Here is a 20,259-nt window from a genome sequence, read left to right as displayed (position 1 = left end):
TGCATTAAAGGAATTTTTAGGATTTTTTTTTTTTTTTTTTAAGTCATTTAGTTGTGAAAAAGCTTTAGCTTTGTCAAATGTAATTTGATGTAATCGAAAGCATTTTTAATACAAAAATAATACTAACAAATACATTTAATTATATTGCATCATCAACAGAGGTTTTTTTATTGACTCCATATCAAAGACAGAGAACATATTCTATGAATTCAATGGAAGTATTACTTTCAACATTTTATTTTTCTTTAGTTTTTCATACAAATTGGGAAACCAATCATTCATATAATTAGATATATGTTAACATTCGAAAATGGGATTGGTAGAAATCCATTTGAAAATTCTCCATAGTGGTAAAATGTACTAGTAGTCATTAGCCAATGGCTGCATCTTCCAAGAGCTGCCTTGCTCTTACCCGAATCTGTAATCTCACAAGTGCCTTCATGCAATGCAGGGCTATACGACTTTGTTTCCTTACATACACCCCTCGAACTAATGCTTGTAGTTTCACCAAGCTTCTAAGTGCTCCAAACGCCCTTCTTGCCTTCAACAACCAATATATTATTATTATTATTATTAATTTGGGTTCTTGAAACATATAATTTTTCTTATTGCTCATTCAACTTTGCCCTGATTGTTCATCATGATTGTAAACTTTCCAAATCCAAATATGCACTAAATTGTTTTCTGGCAGTGGATTAAACAATTTTATAAAAATAAAATAAGCAGTGGATTAAAGAACTTACAAGATGGCCTCTGAAAATAGCTTGGATTTTGATAGCAGCAATATCTTCTTTCCCAAATTGTTTACTGAAATTAGGCAAAGAAATTTCAGTAATCATTTCTTCATAAATGGTGGTTTGCTCTGTAACTGCAGTACTTGATTTGGCACCCTCATCATCGGGACTTGAGCAAGAATTAGAGAGAAGAACAACACTAGCAGTAGAGTTTCTATTTCTATTATAATTAGAAGATGATTTAAGGAATTTTCTTCGAACAATTTCCAACCATTTCTTAGATGTTGTTCTTATTCTTGCCATTGAAATTTCTTATCAGGCTTAGTTTTTTTTCCTCTCTTGGCTTGGCAGTTCGGCAGGTGAAGGTGATAGTATTCTTATGCTGCAAGAAGACGCGTAAATGGGTAGGAGAAGTGGAAGTGGGCACCATGTTTTTGTGTTTGCTTAGCAAAGTGGGTGTCAGAATCAGAAACTGGAAACGTGGATATATAAATTTATATATGTTTCAGTTTGAAGCATTCTACTGCTTCTCCTTCGTGTAATTGTGGTTTTTAACATTTTTTAACAGTTTCTAAACTCCATTGTATTTGGAAACGGAGAGAACAAAATCATTAAGAATATACATTAAAAAGGGAAAATGTTATTTAGTCCTCAGGTTTTACATAATTATCTAAGTAATCCCTGACGTTTAATGTAATATATAACTAGTCCCCGACATTTTACTCCGTCTAATTAAAAGGTCCTTCCGTCCTAAAAGTTGGTGTTTTGCCGTTAAAATCAGTTAAAAACAAAGACAGACATTTCATAATGACACGTTATGCCCTTACTGAACTGTGCATGAAAATAAAGAAGGTTTGACCATATTTTATTCTTACAAAATGCAGAGAAAGGAAAAGAGGGGAAACACAAAAGCTCCTCTCCATTTCATTTGCAGGTAACAAGAGACAGCCTACATGTCTTCTTCAAGCCCAGCCGATGGAGCATGGGAAGGAAGGTATGTGAATATGTATTGCAAGTGTGGGAGAAAAGCAGGCATTAGGATCTCAGAGACACAAAAAAACAAAAATCGACTGTATTATTACTGTATTGAAAATGCATGCGGGTCTTTCCTTGGATGGTGTAAAGCTATAGATTCATTAGATCGATCTCAAGGAAGCGATTTGGAAATGAGGCAAAGAAGTGTAGCTACTGACTTGTGTGAATTGAAGGAAGAGATGTTGTACATGAAGAGGGAGATGATGAAAATGTACAGTGAGATTGTGACGATTGGAGGAAAAAGGGAGTGGTTGGAGTCGGAGATTGGCAGCTTGAAGAAGTTGATTTTCATATGCTTGATGGCTATCATGATGCTTTTCACCTTATTTGTAATGTTGCTGTACAAGGGTAACAGAGGATTGTGATTTTTTTTTTTTTTTGTATTTAGGGTAGTTTGGTTAGTTTTTGTAGTTTATATAGTTTTTGTAGGTGGATGTGTTAATGTGGTGGGCTAGTTGTTAGATGTTAGTAACTCAGCTGGGCACAACCAATTTGAAGATGATTTGAATGTAATATACTTTATGCAATAAAATGTGTACTTATTAACTCCAAAGTCGTTTGGTGTTAAGTATAGCAACTGCAAAGCAAAAATATGTATTCAAACTTGGCTCCCATGCAAAGGAGTGGTTACAAATAGTTCCATTGTCATTAATCAAATGTTTCCAATTCACAAAAGACAAAAACAACATATTTACATAATGTACATCACAAAAACCCTACTCAAATCAAACTTGGTCCACACTTGCGTGTTTGTTGTTAAGAAAAAGACAGACATAATGACAATGGAAAAAAAAGTTACACATTTGTTCCTGTGCTTGCTAGAAAATCAAAAGATTCCTTATTCTCCCTAACTGTGCAATCTGTTCTCAGCAGCAGCACCTGTTCCCACAAAATGCACATAGCAGGATATCTATACTGCAACATATGAAGTCCAAAATACCATCTGCAACACCTCAATAACCCAAAAGAACATCTGCATCATATGAGTCCACAAAAAAAAAAAAAAAAAAAAAAAAAAACCATCTTCAACATTTGAACAAAAAAACCAAATCTGCAACATATTAACACAGAACAAAAAATATATATTCAAGACATAGGAGCTCCTCTCCCTCTCAAACCAGAAGCTCCTCTCCCTCTCAAACCAGAAGCACCTCTCCCTCTCAAAGCAGAAGCACATCTCTCTCTTGTTGCAGCAACACCTCTCCCTCTAGAACCAATAACACCTCTTCGCATAGCAACAGCAGCACCTCTTTCCACAATAGCAGCAGATCCAGATGATTTTTTTCCTCCTCTTTGCACAGGTTGTTTGTTCCTCTAATAAAACAAATGGTATGTAAATTAAAAACAACATACTATAAAACAACATAGTAAGTATTCAGATTGCAATAGTGAATCTAACCTGAGATATGGCTGGTGGGGCTTGCTCGCATGTTCTTTTATTATGGCCTAGTTACTTGCATGTCACACACCTAACTGTGCAAGATTTTTTAGCTGTGCTTGGATGAGCTTCTTCCTCTTGAAGTATTCTCCTTTCTTTTGTTCTGTAAGGCTTCCTTTTAACATTTGGAGGCTTTAGGACTAGAAATTCAGTTTATGGTGGGATGTAGTAATTTGGAATTGGATGAATGACTCCTCTGTAGGCCTTTATATACTTCTCTACTGTGAAATACTCGTGACAAAAGTCTTCAAGATTGAGTCTCATGTATCCAAGTGCAATGCAAGCATGTTTACATGGAAGACTTGAAATGTCCCAATAATTGCAGGTGCATGTCCTTTTCCCAATGTTAACAGCAAAAGCCACAGGCCCCTCTCTCTCCTCAAACTCATTATTGTTACTTGGTAGTATCTTGCATTGTCTAGATTTCTTTTATCAATCTGTTCAGTGCACTCTTGCATTTTGGAGTTACTCTCCCTTCCCAAGCAGTAGCCATTGCAAACCTTTTATAAAGCCTAACCATACATTTCTGCCTAATAGAGTCTATTAGCTCAACAATTGGTTTGTTCCTCAAGTTTCCAAGCCAGCTGTTGAAACTCCCTGTCATGTTATTTGTCACATCAACGCTTTTAGCTGCTGGATGAAAGGCATGTCTAGTCTAATGTGAAAGAGGAATATCCATTAACCATTTTACAGCCCTTCCCTCATTCTTACCCTCAACATTCTTCATATGCTGCTTCAATGCATAACTATGGCTAGACTTAGCTGCCATCCAAAATTCCTTCCTCAACATCACCCCTAGAAAGTGCTTCTTGAAGTTCATTAACAAATGTTGACAACAATATCTGTAGATTGAACCTTCAAACTATGTCCTCACAGCCTCAAGCAATCCCTATGTTCAAAAAGAATTCAACATCATTAGCTAAATAGTTGAAAGTGAATTATGAAATACTTTGGAGGAAGTTACCTTTTGTCTGTCTGAAATGAATGTCCATGGCTTTGAATCACATCCCGGTCCAATGCATTGTCTAAGACAGTCAAGGAAGAAGGTCCATATTGCAGTGCATTCATTTTGAACACTTGCAAAAGCTAGTGGGAACAGCTCCTTATTCCCATCTAGTGTAACAACACTCAGTAAACATCCTCTAAAAGGGCCCTTTAGGAAGCATCCATCCAATCCAATGAGAGGCCTACATCCCTCCAAAAATCTCACTTTCATTGCTTCAAAACATATGAAATTGGAGCTAAAGACAAGTGGCTCATCCAAATTGTTCCTTGGCATTGATTCAAATTTTATAAAAGTTCTAGGGTTTGACATTTGAAGTTGTGCAATGTATTCATGCAACTTATTGTAGCTCTCAACATGTGAACCTGCAATTTACTCTCTAGCAGCTGTCCTTGCCTTATGAAGCTGCCAATATTCAGTCTCAATGCCCCATTTTCCCTTCAACTCAGTTTGCATTAAAGCATAACTCATTCCTGGATCAGCAGCCAATTGAGATTCCAGTTTCTTCTTCACCCACTTTGTTGTTGCGTTTGGATTCTTGTTGTTTAATGGCCTCGTGCATGTATGCTAAGGTTGTAGGGTTTTTACTACAAAACTGACTAAGTCTGGAGCTACACTAGCATGGAACCTAAATGTGCAGCCCTCCCCCTTACATTTTGCTGTCACTCTTCTACTATCATTCTTGATCATCCTTATTATGAACCCTCCCCTAACAGCATAATCCCTTAAAGCTTCCCTACAACTATCAACACTTAAGAATGCATGCCCAACTTTGAATTCAATATCACTTTCAACTGGTGTTTCAAATATATTGTCATATATTTTCTTTCAAGGATCGCGTATTTTCTTTTTAGCTCTTCTTCTTCTTGGTGCATCAACCTCCATGTCACTACTTGCAGCTGACTGTTCCTTGTCAGTATCAACATCACTGAGACTAGCATCAACATCATTATTGAAGTCAACTTCCTCTTCTGGATCTGTTTCCATTCCCTCAAGTGTTTCAAATTCACTACTCTCATCTTCAGTATCAGAAAAGACATAGTCATCATCTGTGGACTGGCTATCAACAACAGTTTCTGTTTCTCCCCCATCCCCCTCCAATGGTTGTTATTGTTGTACCCTATCTCTAAAGCTGTGAGGCTCCAACTGCAATTGCTCTTTTCCCCTTCCTATTGTCCCTATTCACATTTGCCTCATGAACATTTGCCCTGCCTCTACATCGCCCTCTCCCCCTCCCTTTGCCCCTGCCTAACTCATTTACATAGCCTGAATACTCAGTGTCGTCAGCCAGCATAATATCCCACATTTGTGATCCTATCAACATTTCTGCCCCCTTCCCCCTACCAGTACCTATACCCTCTGTATTTCCAATCCCAGCACCTACATTTTCTTGCTCAATAATGATCACATCTCCAACATCCCCCCTTATCTCAGTTTGTGATCCAATATTACTTTCTGCCTCCCCAACACCATTGCCTGGAACTTCCCTAATAGGCTGCAAATTTTCATGATGTAAACTCATATTATCTGCCACCTGACTGTGGAACACATTTGGCATAACAACACTCGGTTCACCTAGCTTCCTAACCAAATTCAGTTCAATATAATCATTGTCCTTGAATCTTTCGAACATTAAAGTCACGTTTGCATCGTTCTCTATTCTATAATTTTCAGAACATGTAATATCCACATTCCCATCTTTTATCTTGTGAACTTTGCATACGTTTTGTAAGAGAACAATGTAACTCATTATGTCAGGTTGTGCATCATACAAATACAATGTATCCCCTTCATATATGACCCCAATAGTGTAACTTTCAGGCAAAGCCATCAAATTCAAGCTCTCCTACATTGTAATTTAACATATGTGTTACAAAAAAGCATTACCGTCTACAAAAACCCTAAATACATTATCATTATACACAAAAGAACTCATAACGATGCTTAAGAATTTCAATATACCAAAAATCATCATCATAAACATCCTCAACAATATTGATTTTCAATTTTTTTCAAGCAAAAACTGAAGTGGGTCTCAGTTACTGGTATTTACCTCAAAACAAAGCTTCAAGATTGTGATTCCACACAAATGAAGCACTGCATGCTACGACCACTCATTTCGTTTCGTCAACAAACATCATTTTCTTCAAAAATTCTTCAACACTTACACTGGAGATGAAGACGTTTTTTTGCGTGAGAGAGCAATCGTTGGGAGAATAGCAGTCTGACTTTTCATTTCCCTCACTTGGAAGGTCATATTGGTCCACGTCAGCGAGGGAGGGGTATTTTAGTATTTTTGTCTTCAATTAACGGCAAAACACCAACTTTTCAGACGAAAAGACCTTTTAATTAGACGGAGTAAAATGTCGGGGACTAATTATATATTACATTAAACGCCGGAGATTACTTAGATAATTATGTAAAACCTGAGGGACTAAATAATAATTTTCCCTTTATTTATTAAATGATCTTCTTTAATCTTTAACGCATTTCGCTGTGTGGGCCTGTCTGTCTCTCATATAATTTGGACGGCACTTGATGAATTTTCATATTATTATATTTCTCTCAATGGAGTTCAATACTATTATAATTATTGTCACATTGTTTACTAATCCTCGTTAATGTAAAAAAAAAAAAATTGCAAGTCTGTATTTGATTTACTTAAAAAAATTCAAATTGATTTTTCTCTCTGGTGTTTAAAATAAATAAATATCTACTTCGAATAGTACTAAAATTATCATTAATTAGATCGACTATTAATTTATTCAGTGGGATGATATACTAAACCCCTTAAACAATATCCAGAGTTCGAATCAAAATATTTTGAACGGAAAAAACCCTCTTTAGATGATTTGCCAACATATGTATATTTACATTTGAATAATAAGACAGGACTACAGTAAACTTCTTGAACTTTATAAAAAAAGTTCGAAGTTTAGTTTCATGAAATTTACAACAGTAGATTTTTGGTTTATATTTATTTTTTATTTTTTTTTATATGATATTGATTTTCCATGGGCCAAGGAGACTTCAATATGCTTTACAATATTTCTCTTTTTAATACTTTCCATTGTTAATATGTACTGGTTAATAATGTCTTCTAGCAAATCACCTTCTTCCCTCCTAATTGTCTTTAATGAATTCTTACTTCGAGCTTTAATAAGCATTTACATTTCCCATAAACATACACATCAAATTTCTGTTGGAAGTTTATTCTGTGTCCAAGCAGCATATCCACCTGCAATGTCGGTCACACCTGTATAACCCTGGAAAAGAGAATTGGAAATTCAATTAAATAATTAATTTTGTGCTTAATTAAATGAAAATCAAACCAAGGTCAAGAGTTGAAGCTTAATCAGAATATGTACTCACCGCAGCTACAAGATCAGTTGCAGCCATCATAGACCTTTTCCCCAGTTGACAGCCCTGTAATTAAATGATTGAATTTACTCATTAAACCAGGAGAAAATAAAATAATTATACTAGTTTGAACTACAGAGCAGTGAAGAACAACAAGACTTTAAAATAAATATACAAAAAAAAACGACTTTAGATCAAGAGACTTACAACAAGAATTTCATCATATTTTCCAAAATGTTGAGATACTTGCTCAAGAAATTTGGGATTTTTTGACATTCCTACATTGAGAAATAAAACATAAATTGACAGAAACTTAATAAGCTGCCTTAAAGGAAAATAAGAGACAATTGCCAAATTGCACATATATAGTTATAGGGAAATGGGGAAGGGAAACACAATCACCATTCACCCAATCGAATATATGCGATTCATTGAAAGTGAAAATAAAGTGGACTCCACGAACCTACCACACCCACACAATTACTAACAAGTTGAGAATTCAATGGACCTAAATAAATGCTAGTGCAAAATCCCAAAATAAAGTCTTTTTTGGGGTCATGGTCATCCTTAATAATAATGCATTTAAAGAAGTGACCAAATTTTAAAGCTTCAAGCTTTTTTCTTTTTGGTACATAAGGAAGAAGCTCAAAGGAGCTTAAGGACAAAAGTAAGGTAAAGGGGGCTGGGAAACAAGAAGAAAGTCCTTTCCCTATTTGTATTGTAAGAAGAGAAAAAAGCTTGGGTATAAAATCCTATTGATATCATGAAGAAGTCAATGATCCAAACAAGGGAAATGATGAAGAACATGAACTCCTAGAGGGAAAGCTTCAAGCTTTATTACAACCCAAAATTACTAATTGCTCTATTGCCTAAAAAAAAGGGAAAATCCAATAGAGAACATAAGTCTCATACAAGATAAATGAGCAAGACCGACAAAATAAGACTTGAAACTCTGCTTCTTATGGAATAAATCCAAAAGAGATTTTCATAAAAAAATTCAATAAAGCTTAACAATTTCATATATATAAAAATTTAAAATACAATTAAATTGCCTAATAGTTTCAAAAATATTAGAACCTGATCCAACTTTGTACATATATGGAATATTAATAGCCCCCACCACATGTCCAGCACTGAACTCTTCAGGAGTCCTACAATGTTAGCATAAAAATAAGAATAGTAAGTTCTTTTCTTTCTTTCCTACAAGCAAATATAGCTTTTGCTTCCAAAATCAAAAGAAGAAAAAGCATCAAAATCAAATACCTAACATCCAAATATCTGTGTCCAGCTAGAAGAAGTTCATGTGCAACTCGTACTGGTACAGAAGTTGGAACTTCCAAATTACCTCTCAGACTAGCCATTGTTGGGCTTGAAAGAAAGAAATACCATAAATTAAAAAAGAATAACTAATGACTGAAAATTCCCTTTAAATAAAATCCTTAATTATTAATTTCATCTTCTTTACCGTACCGGAATCTGAAACTTCTCTGATTAACTCCAATGCTCCATCGCTTTGGATTAATTGCTAACGGCAAAAGCAATAGCTTTCTATAAGTAAAAGCACAAGTAGTTAGCCTTAAAAAGATAAAAAAACTAAAAAACAGAGTGCCCAGAAAATAAAACACAGAGAGAAACAGTGTATACCAAGAAAGAAAATAAAACACCGATCTACTACGTTATTAAGGTAGTCAATCCTCATTTCTAATTGTTATTGTTTGGACCTCCAACAGCTAACAGATATCCTATATTTGACTACTTACTGCTAGCTGTTGACAAGATAAACCAAATAGATTCTGAAACAAAGGAAAAACAGAGCACCCAGGAAACTGAAACAGAGAGAAACAGAGAAGAAGAGAAAGACAGACCTTTTATTTATATCATTAGCACGAAAAGCTGGAGTAAGTGAAGAGCTAGTGAAAATAGCAGAGGAAACAACTGATTTGGCTTCCATTTTGGTTTGTGGGTATTAATAAATGGGTTTCTCTCAAAGGTTTCTGGAGTCTAAATGAGGGATTTTTGGTGGATATATATGGAGAAGAGGATGGTTATGGAGGTTAAGGTGGATGAGTGGCTTAAGTAATCAGGAAGTAGCATGGCTGCCACGTCAACTGTTGCTGTTCCTTAATAATTTCATATAAATCCAACTGGAATCAATAGATGACACGTTGGCTGGCACACAAATATTTGCATTGGATAAGGTTGTACTTGCCTCTTCTCCGCCTAATTGAGATTTCTCTTATGTTTGCCATATCAATAATTCTTGTCTTATATACCTTGTTCATCGGTTTTAAATTATTATCTTGAATCTTTTTTAAGAATGAATAATGTTTAAATCTTATTATTTTAGTTTTATTTAATATATTTTTTTGTCAGTAAATATAATAGTCATACTGCTTTATTATCGTTATTAAATCTTCATATAAATAATAATCTGTCAATAAAATTATATTTAATCAAATATTTGATTAATTTTGAAAAATAATTTAATACGAATCATTTAATTTTGATAAATACTAATGTAAGAGTATATTAATGAAGGAAAAATTATAACTTAATATATTAACTAAATTTTCTTCATCTCTAAATAATTCAAATCAAGACGCAAATTATTAGACCTTTTTGTGATATATATATATATATATATATATATATATATATATATATATATATATATATATATATATATATTGTGATATATATATGTGATTCGTGTATTATGTGTCCCTATAAATGGATTTTTTTTTCATTTATTTTAAAATATAATAATATTTATTTTTTAAAAGATAATTTAATTTAATTTTTTAATATATCTCTATTTAATATATATTATATTCTCACTTTTGTATATTACAATCATTAATAGAGGAACATTTTGGAAAAGAATTAAAAAAAAATAGTCGAATTATATTAATTATTTTTTTTTATTTTCATAAAGGTCAATAAGCCTTCCAGGTTCATCGTAGCCTTGCCTAACTAACTAATAATAGTTGGGCAAGGTTATAACCGAATCGAATAATAGTTATATTTAATAATTTATTTTTATAACTAACTAAAAATTAAAGTTGTGTAATCATGTGCTGAGTTTTCAAACCCCAACCACGAATCAAAAACTAAAATTTTTTTCTTTAGACAACAAAAATTGAATATATGAAATCAAATAAGTTCAGTTTCATTGATTCAGTTTGATTTTTTAATAAAATTAATTTATTTTTGTAACCGAATCTAAAATTAAAATTACCCAAAATTAGAAATCAATAATAATACTAAACCGATTAGTATTCGGTTGGGTTTTTCAAAGTGATCCGATTTGCACTCACCTCTATTAATAAAATAACAATTATCCGTTGAAGCACATTTGTCAATACCCGTCGGTTTCTTTACACGTGGCGTATCAGACCGTTAAAGGGTCAACAAACCTGTGGTGATGGTAGCCAAAATCCAAAAATCTTCTTGGTTTTGTATAAAGAAAAGACTTGCTGTCGAATAGAATGCATCCAAATCAAAATCTCCTTGCTAATTGCTTTGGCTATTGTCTTGGTGCTCCTCTCTTTAATTCTGGTTCACAAATTGCAGATTTGATAATTATTTCACAAATATACGCATTATTTAGTAATTGAAAATTAAAAAAGATTAACAAAAATTAAAAAATATCAAATTATTAACAAAGGAAGGTATGCCAAAAGGCAAACTAATGACTGAAATGAAAGAAAATATTTCATTTTCTCGTGGTTAATTAAAAACAGTAATAATTTAAGTAACAAAAATTGTTTTCGTATTTATAAATAGAAAATATTTAAACTGAGGATTGTAGAGCTTTACCCCGAAGGGAGCCCTTCCAGAAATTCTCTACGGCCTAAGTCAAGCCTAGGCCGAAGAGGGGGTTTGGAAATAGTTTTCAACCAGCAATAGACGCGCCTCGGTTAGAACCTCACTAGCTGCGTCATTGCCCCAAGCGCAAAGATGCTCTTCGATCTAGTTGAGCCTATCTTATATACTGCTTTGTCCTTAGCCAAACAGCTTTTGCTGCCGATGTGGGATTTTGGGCTTTCAGTTGCTCTTGCCTACCTTCTGTAACAAAAAGTCACAGAAATACCAAAACGCTTTGTTTGCAGCTAAATTCTCTCTCTTTTTTTTTTTTTTAACTATTTCAGCTAAAAGTTTTTAAATGCAAATAACCTCCAACCAAAACAAAAAAAAAAAAAAAAAAGAAAAAAGAAAAAAGCAAACTTGTTGATTAATATTTGAAATTTTTGATTGTCGTCAAAATTTTATCAAAATGCTACCAAATAAAATGTGGAATTTAAATGTAAATGAATTTTTTTATTAGGTTAAAGCTTGAATTTTAAACTTCATGTTTGAAATGAAATAAAAAGTTGAATTTCTCTATAACACCCATGAAGTAATGAATTATTACGAAATATATATAAAATATTATATTTATGTTAGGCTAAATGCATAAATATAGCATTATGTTTCAAAAAAGTTGTGCTACCCGCAATTTATAAAATAACAGTTATTAAATTTTAATTTACAAAATTTTTATATTAAACTTCCATTTTGTAAAACTGATGAATACATGATTGTTAAATAGTTAAAAATATGAAAATCATTAAAATAAAAGTTGCATAGATACACATTAAATTAATATTTTGTATGTATAAAGTAAAAAACACTGAAAATTTATTGTCCCAAGTGCAATGAAGCGTGCAATTTTACGAAAATCATAATTTTAGAGGGCTCCCTTATAAAAGTTATGAATTTAGCCATTATGTTATTTATATCAATAATAATATTTAAAAACATATAAAAAACCTAATTTAGAAGAGAGGGAAAAAGACATGAAAAGATAGAAAAATTAGAAAGAGAAGGTATTTTAAAGAAAGAATCATTTATTTTTTCAACAATAATATTAAAAATATTTTTGTCTATCTTAAACCGAATAAGGGTATCATTACCAACCCCAATATCCATTTCTCTATTATATATAATAAAATACATATAAAATTTTTTTTTTGTCTCATAAACACAACAGACTCATAAATTTTAGAGATGGCCCATGAAACCATTTAGGCCCCGTGCGTACAGACAATTTGAACTGGTGTTGGTGGTGTGCGCCAGGCCCGTGCAGCGGTGCAACGCATGGGCGACGCTTGAGAGCCCCAGTAGCAAGCTACTGAGTTGGGCCCTCCCCCTAAAAAAATTAATTTAATATCATGTGAGCCAATGGCCCACGTATCAGATATTAAACTGATAAGAACAGATACTACACTTGATCTTAGCCAAAAGGCCGAGAAAGGTATGCTTTGCTTGTTCTCTCAAACACCATTTTATACAGCTTTCTAGCTCCAAGCATCTCTTCTATTTCCGATGTGGGATATTGTTTATAAATTCTCATCTCTCGACCTAAGCCTTGACAGCGAGATGAGAGCTGTATGAATGGGTTTCTTTCAAATTTTGGAGTATTTATGAGAGATGAGATCTAAATTTAATTTTTTTTTAAACAAAATTTAAAAAAGGAACACAATTTTAAGCAACATTCTTCAAAGATAATTACAAAAAGGTGCATGTTTATCCTATTTTTTAAATTAACTACGTTTGACAATAAAAAAAAATAAAAGGAAAAAAAGAAAAGAAATTGCAAAAGATAATTGAGAAAAAGAAAAAAGAAAGTGAATGTTGTTTTCTCCCCTTTAAAAAGTGATTTTTTTTTCTTTTTTTTGGTTTTTCCTAGTAAGTTCTTGATGATGTGGCTAACTTTATGATAATTTTTTTTTAATATCTATTTTTCAATTTAGCTACTATTGTTGTATAATAACTCTCTTTTTTATTTTCTTTATACAAAGCTTGAAGAAAAAAATAATTAAACGTTTTCATAAAAAATTATTTGAAGGAATATTTTTCTTAATTTCTTTAATGGAATAATCCGAAAGAAAATCAAATGAACCGATTTTATAAATCATATATTTATATTTTGTATCAGAATAGATGGATCGTACCGTTGATTTTCTGTTTGAGAAATATTCATTTCTTGGCTATTTTCATTATTATCTAACAAACAATTAACTTAAAAAAAAAATTAAGATTATTAGTATTTAAAGATTTATTTCTATGAAAAATTCAATAATTTAATCATTATTTATATTAATAATCACTAATCAAACACAACTAACCACGGACTATTACGGTTGATCAACGGTTTAATCGGCTGATCAACAATAATTTAGCAATCTGAAATTGCAATTTTTAATAAATTAATTTTGTAAATATTATTTTTTATTCTAATAATCTTGTTTATTTTTTCTAAATTTATAAAGCTTTTTATATTTTTTTTTTTTTTTTGAACTTTTTGAAGGAGGAAGATGCAATCTTTCATGTCCGTGTGAACAACAAAAACTTCCTAATTCTTTTATCCTTGTTCATTTTTCTTGTAATTCAAGATCTATAGAGGTGGTTATATATTTAACCAAAAAATGAAACATTTTTCATTTATCATTCTTTTTTATATTTAAATTAAAATGAACTACACAATGGCAGATAGTTCTTTTCTTTTTTATAAACTTTAAAATTTTAAAAATCCTCTAAGACTTAATTTTATAACATTTCATATAAAATGATATATTTTACAATAGTTCGAGAAGATAACAGAAGACCAAAAAGAATTAACTTCATGTGTACTTATAAATAGAAAACGTTTAATAAACTGAGGATTGTAGAGCTTTACCCCGAAGGGAGCCCTTCCAGAAATTCTCTACGGCCTAAGTCAAGCCTAGGCCGAAGAGGGGGTTTGGAAATAGTTTTCAACCAGCAATAGACGCGCCTCGGTTAGAACCTCACAAGCTGCGTCATTGCCCCAAGCGCAAAGATACTGCTCCTTTGGTTGAAGCTTCTATTATATAGTTCTTCGCCCTTAGCTAAACTGGTTCTGTTTCCGATGTGGGCTTTGGGCCTCATCACAAAAACGCTACGTTTGAAACTAAAATCAAATGTTGTTTAAGTTAATAGCATAAAATGCTAATCCTTTTTTTTTTTTTAGGATTTTCCTTCTTGTTTAAGTTAATAGCCTAAAATGTCAAATATTTGATAGAGAAAATAAAAAAAAAACTCTTTTATTATTTAAAGTAATAAAGTAAAACTGATATGATAAAAATATATGATGTACCATTGAATTCATGAACTTGTTCATGTAATTATGAATCATGTATGCATGTTGAACCTTATTATTTTCAATAATCGATTTTTAAATTCTAAATTTGAAATAAAAATGAGTTTAATTAGATTTGAAATAATTTTGTACTTAAAATTATTTAAAATTTATTACTTCCAAGTCTTTTGATTTTTAATAAATTCATTTAAATTTAACACTTCAGAAATTCAAGCAAAGTTCAACTGGCATTGGTGGGGTGCGCCAGGCCCGTGCAGCAGTGCAACGCATGGGCGACGCTTGAGAGCCCCAGTAGCAAGCTACTGTGGTGGACCCTCCCCCGAAAAAAATTAATTTAATATCATGTGGATCAATGATCCCCGTATCAGATATTAAACTGATAAGAACAGATACTACACTTGATCTTAGCCAAAAGGCCGAGAAAGGTATGCTTTTGTTCTTGCCACGAAATTATTTTTATTGTGTGCTCATAGCTCTTCTCTCCTCCTCAATTGTCGATGTGGGAACTACGTTTAAAGCATATCTCTTTGCTAAGAGCGTCCAAGTCAAATGTGACGGCTCCAAATGTATAATTAAGGCTATAAGGCATATTTTTTTATTAATATTTGTTTTATGAATTTTTTAGAAATTATAAAATATCAAACTTAAGCCGAATTGATTGTTGGATTGGCTATTATTTCAAATAAGACCATTTTCATATATTTTTCACTCTTGAATGAAGGAAACTAAAAGCAATTACATAGGACAAAACTATTGAATTTATACCAAATTTTGAGACAAAAAAACTATGAGACAATTTTCTACTTCCACTGGTAACAATTTCAGTTTTACTGAGATGGAGCTTGTTCAACACATTTGAGTGATTGAGTATATTCAATCTTTACTAAAAATAATTCTAACTTTTTTTCAAAAAAAAAAAAAGAAAAAAAAAAAACCCATATTCAATTTGTACATGAACCTCAATTTTAGTCAGTTACACCTAACTTTGTTGCATTGGTCCGTGGGCTTTATGATTTGGGCCTTTTGATTTAGTTAACCGGGCACAAACGAAACTTAATCATCGGCCACATGTTTCTCCGGTGAACAATGGCCAGCTTCATCAACGTCTCTTCTCCGCCGTTGCTGTTGCGAGCTTCAGCAGTTCCTTCTTTATCTCCTCCTTCCCTTAAACCGATAACCCAATTCAAGGTTTTCTCTCAACAAACATTTACTTTCACTCCATAATTTCATTATTTCTTCTCACTCGCTATATTTTCATGTTTCTATGGTTTCTTGTGTAAGGGATTGTGTTGGCGCTGGAGATTGAAGTGCACAAGTAAAGAAGATGCAGAACCAGAATTTGAAACGGCGAAGCCTGCTTCATCTTTCCCTCTTTCAAGCGTTTCTACATACAATTGGTGTGCAGCTCTTGGAGGTATCGGGTTTCTCGAAACTGCATACTTGACTTACCTTAAACTTACCGATTCAGATGCCTTTTGTCCTGTTGGTGGCGGCAGCTGTGGCGATGTGCTGAACAGTGATTACGCTGTCGTTTTCGGTACTTGTCCTTTACAAGCTTCATATATATGGGTTCTATCCAGTAAATCATAAATCTTTAGATATGAAATGTTTCAATTATTGTCGTTTTGATATTTGATAGGCATTCCTCTTCCGGCCATTGGAATGGTTGCATATGGTCTAGTTGCAGCACTTGGGTTTCAGTTGCCTGTAAAGAACTTACCTTTTGGAATTGGAGAGTCTAATGGTCGCTTGATTTTACTTGCAAGCACCACTTCCATGGCAGCTGCTAGTGCATATTTTTTGTACATTCTTAGCTCAAAATTTTCTGGAGCTTCTTGCTCATACTGCCTCTTGTCAGCTTTCTTGTCATTCAGCTTATTTTTCATCACTCTAAAGGTATGCCTTCTTTTTTCACATTCTCTTAATTAAGTATTTGTTAGTGGCTATTTGTATAATTGGGTTCATTAAACTGATAATTTTCTTCTTTTATAGGATTTTGGGTTGCAAGAGATCCAAAAAGTATTGGGTTTGCAGTTATGTATAGTAAGTTTGGTCCTTTTTGCTTTGAACACGTCATATGGTACTTCTCCACCTGTCTCCTCAAGGTGATTTAAAGTTTTTGCGTAGATAATGACATCTTCATTTCATTTACTTAAGCAATTGAGCTTGTTCTACAAATATTTTTCCCCTCTTTATAAAACTCCGGCTTTATATGTGTTCTTTTGTCCATGTGATTTAGTCAGAAACTTGCTGAGAATAGTTGTTGTTGTTAGAATAGTTGCCTGATCATTTTTTTATTCATTTCTATATAAGCAGCCTGGCCGAAATCGAGCTACCATATTTTACCTCTGAGATAACCACATCGTCAAGTCCTTTTGCTGTTTCTCTTGCAAGGCATCTACACTCTATAGGAGCTAAAATGTATGGGGCTTTCTGGTGTTCTCATTGCTTAGAACAAAAACAGGTACTAATTGTTTTGAATTAATAAGGTACTATTAATCTGAAATCAGGAAGTTGTAATTTAATGTACGTCAGTTTTTGTTTGCTAGTCTGTTTAACTTATCTACTAGCTTATCATAGTAATTAAAATGTTGGAATGAAGATAAGGACCTTAGAAAAATTAGTATTATTGATGATAGTTGCTTATGATCGTTTCAAATCCATAAAGAACAAATGGAACTCATTATTGAGATTAACGACTGGTTATTTTAGGGAGGCTTAGAGAGGGAAGCGGGCTATAGCTGATTTTAGAATTCTGCGTGAATTATTAACATGGCTCAATACTTTTGCCCATAAAACTCATTTTCAGTTCTTGAACAGACCACAGTAACTTGTATATTATAGTTGGGTATTTACCAAATGCAACTCATTGAAGTTCGTTGAAAGAGGCCAATCATGGTTAGTAATAAGAATTATCCCTAGTTGGAGACCTCTCATTCTTATTCCACTGGATAGGAAATTCTTGGCCTTACCATCATGCCTAACCATTGTTCTTACATTATCTACTTTGTGTTACTAATATAGATGTTTGGAAAGGAAGCATCAGGAATACTGGACTACGAGGAATGCTTTCCTGATGGATATAGAAAAGGAACTAAAATAGCCAAGGCATGTGCAGATGCTAAAATTGAGGGATTCCCAACTTGGGTGATTAACGGTGAGGTAAGGAAACTTGTATTCTGTTGAACCTCTTTTTTCTTCATTACAAGTGGCATCATCTAAAGGTGCCTTTCATTACTAGTTTCCCTGTGAATGCTTGAATCTTAGGTTTTATGTTGTCAATGCCAGGCAGCACAGATAGGTTTAGTGCCATTTTTATAAAATCCTATTCTAGTAAACATATATAAGATCCAAGGAATACATTTTAATGGATTAGGTTAGATCTCTTTGTAACATAGATATCTTTTTGCATTAACTTCTCTATGAAGTTGCCAATCTGCCATGCTGGAGGTGCTGTGTCTTCTTCTTCTCTTCCATCTTCCCCCTACAAAGCGCGTTGAAGGCATTCTTATTGTAGCTTGGCATGATTTCTTGCAGGTTTTGAGTGGAGAGAAAGAACTGTCGGAGCTTGCACAGCTTTCTGGGTTTGAATTTAATGAACTGAGTCAACCCAGTTAGAGTAATACATTATAATAGCCTTTGCACATGTACAGTTTTATAGATGAACTTGTAGTCTTCAAAACTGCCGAATTGTTCATAATCTTTAAAAGTTGAGTGCTCAATATACTGGCTTTGTTCTTTGGTGGGTGGCTTGGCAAATTAGTATACCTTTAAACTATGTACACAAATAAATTTGTTCTAGGAAGAGCAATAATTTCAATTGTTCAATTTGAATCCTATATGGACAAGATGCTCTTCTATTCTTTGTTTTGTTCTCTTCCAACAATGTGTTAGTACATCTGTGTACAAGTTTCCAGGGTTTTCAATGCATGTTTTCAGCTAGATGTTGAATTGCTTCTAGACGAGTACATTGAAATATTTTTAGGCTCCTCCAAATAACTTATTAACTTATAATTAGAGAAGACATACATGGCGGGTGACGGTGGTGGCCCTTGACCGATGGCTATTAATGATTCATAGATTAATAAACAGGTATTTATAATGTTATAATAAATTTGTTAACATTTGGAAAATATTTCTCTCATAAAAATAGGAAGTTATTTTTCTTCAAAATGACTTAATTCTCCCTTTGTTCCGAAAAATATATTCCATTAACTGATTTTTTTTAATACTTGAAATTTTGAAAACTTTAAAAATAATTTTTCGGATAATTAAATTTCCAGAAACAAATGGAAGCTTATTATTCAAATTCATTAACGTTGTTCAACTTCATAGCCTTTCTACAAGTGTTCGACTTTATGGTGGTCTTTCTACATGTGTTCGATTCCATAGTCTTTCTATAAATTCGATTTAATCACCTTCAAATTTCTTCATTCTAGTGAGAAAATCTGCGATAAAATCATCACAATGATGATAATAAAACTCAGAACTAAATTTAAGAACAAAATTTAGATATGGATAACAATAAATCTCAATATTTTGGCAATAATAACTTAGATTATTTGAAAAAACAAACAAGAAAAGAGAAAGGGGTGACCACCGGTGAGAGTTCACCGGTGGCCACTCATAAAAAGAGAAAAAAGAGCTTTTAGGTTTTGAAAAAAAAGAGAGAATGCAAAGGCATCCTTCAAACTAATTTGTCCCGTAATTTATTAAATTTGTTACCAATAAACATTATATAAGAAAGCAACAACATTTTTTTAGATAACTTATAAGAAGGAAACACATAGATATAATAAAGACAGAATTAGCACTATTTTTACATAGACAATTTTAATCTTCTTTGTGATTAATTCTTGCAGTGACCGATAGTAATTCACTGTATATGCATCAAACCATCGTTGATGAAGACATTTGATATTTGGAAATGGATTGTGCATCAAATCATTGTTGTTGAAATTTGAAATTTCAATGGTAGGCTGTATATAAGCTTTTGATAAAAATAATGCTCTTCAGAAAACTATTTTTCAATCAATGCTATTTCAAAATTATTTACCAATTTAATGTTTGTCCTGACATGGAGAGAGGGTGTTGCACTAAAACCACTAATTGAATTGGTGGTTTCGGTGCATTAGAAAATGTAACCCGTACTGACAAACAGTCAGCAAAAAGTAATTATATGAATAAACAATAATTTTTATTTTGTATTAAGACCATCAATTCAATATGTGGTTTCAATACAAGATGAGAATTTTAAGTTGTCAATTCGACTTTTCACTAAAACACATAATTCGTTTGGTGATTTTAGTGCAACTATGGGATGTGACCACTAGTCAGTAAAAAGTACATGGAAAAATAGTGTTTTGTTAAGAGTCTACCAGATTAATTAGTGATTTCAATAAAAAATAATTGTCCACTCAAAATATTTTTTCGTCAAAATGCACGTATGATCTAGTGGTTTTTTGTGGTTGTTGTGGGCTAAAACCTGTTGCTCGGGTACCATCATATCTCAAAGAAATGATTAAAT

At 32.8% G+C, this 20,259-nt stretch overlaps 3 protein-coding genes and 4 non-coding genes across 8 annotated transcripts; 1 reads left to right on the top strand and 6 right to left on the bottom strand.

The window, feature by feature from the left end:
- Positions 1 to 197: 197 nt before the first annotated feature.
- Positions 198 to 1,155, bottom strand: IQD20 (IQ-domain 20). The gene is made up of 2 exons (XM_012209941.4): positions 744 to 1,155; positions 198 to 541 (listed from the first exon to the last, which is right to left on the bottom strand). Exons 1-2 carry the CDS (start codon positions 1,035 to 1,037, stop codon positions 371 to 373), a joined length of 465 nt encoding a protein of 154 aa, XP_012065331.1. The 5' UTR covers positions 1,038 to 1,155; the 3' UTR covers positions 198 to 370.
- A 6,091-nt stretch (positions 1,156 to 7,246) lies between these two features.
- LOC105628520 (thiosulfate sulfurtransferase 16, chloroplastic) lies at positions 7,247 to 9,617 on the bottom strand. Of its 2 annotated transcripts, none has more exons than XM_037637127.2 (7): positions 9,436 to 9,617; positions 9,041 to 9,118; positions 8,834 to 8,923; positions 8,648 to 8,721; positions 7,778 to 7,848; positions 7,583 to 7,636; positions 7,247 to 7,476 (listed from the first exon to the last, which is right to left on the bottom strand). In XM_037637127.2, the coding sequence occupies exons 1-7, from the start codon at positions 9,519 to 9,521 to the stop codon at positions 7,402 to 7,404; spliced, it is 528 nt and encodes a 175-aa protein (XP_037493055.1). In that variant the 5' UTR covers positions 9,522 to 9,617; the 3' UTR covers positions 7,247 to 7,401. The 2 variants fall into 2 exon arrangements, with proteins under 2 accessions (XP_037493055.1, XP_012065332.1); XM_012209942.4 differs by having other exon boundaries at positions 8,834 to 8,938; positions 9,436 to 9,614.
- A 1,764-nt stretch (positions 9,618 to 11,381) lies between these two features.
- Positions 11,382 to 11,532, bottom strand: LOC119370018 (U4 spliceosomal RNA). Its single transcript, XR_005177574.1, has one exon. It is a non-coding gene; the product is annotated as a U4 spliceosomal RNA (small nuclear RNA).
- Positions 11,533 to 12,674: 1,142 nt separating this feature from the next.
- On the bottom strand, positions 12,675 to 12,870 carry LOC119370011 (U2 spliceosomal RNA). The gene has a single exon (XR_005177564.1). It is a non-coding gene; the product is annotated as a U2 spliceosomal RNA (small nuclear RNA).
- A 1,413-nt stretch (positions 12,871 to 14,283) lies between these two features.
- On the bottom strand, positions 14,284 to 14,434 carry LOC119370019 (U4 spliceosomal RNA). Its single transcript, XR_005177575.1, has one exon. It is a non-coding gene; the product is annotated as a U4 spliceosomal RNA (small nuclear RNA).
- A 531-nt stretch (positions 14,435 to 14,965) lies between these two features.
- Positions 14,966 to 15,161, bottom strand: LOC119370017 (U2 spliceosomal RNA). Its single transcript, XR_005177572.1, has one exon. It is a non-coding gene; the product is annotated as a U2 spliceosomal RNA (small nuclear RNA).
- A 585-nt stretch (positions 15,162 to 15,746) lies between these two features.
- On the top strand, positions 15,747 to 18,595 carry LTO1 (NAD(P)H dehydrogenase (quinone)s). Its single transcript, XM_012209944.4, has 7 exons — positions 15,747 to 15,920; positions 16,014 to 16,269; positions 16,372 to 16,628; positions 16,725 to 16,837; positions 17,049 to 17,196; positions 17,757 to 17,894; positions 18,270 to 18,595. The coding sequence occupies exons 1-7, from the start codon at positions 15,819 to 15,821 to the stop codon at positions 18,348 to 18,350; spliced, it is 1,095 nt and encodes a 364-aa protein (XP_012065334.1). The 5' UTR covers positions 15,747 to 15,818; the 3' UTR covers positions 18,351 to 18,595.
- The last annotated feature ends 1,664 nt before the right edge of the window (positions 18,596 to 20,259 follow it).

The sequence above is a fragment of the Jatropha curcas genome, chromosome 4, assembly GCF_041381405.1.
Source record: "Jatropha curcas cultivar XTBG-Jc1 chromosome 4, XTBG_Jcur_1.0, whole genome shotgun sequence".
Classification (NCBI taxonomy): Eukaryota; Viridiplantae; Streptophyta; class Magnoliopsida; order Malpighiales; family Euphorbiaceae; genus Jatropha; species Jatropha curcas.
This window is presented reverse-complemented; position numbering and strand designations above follow the sequence as displayed.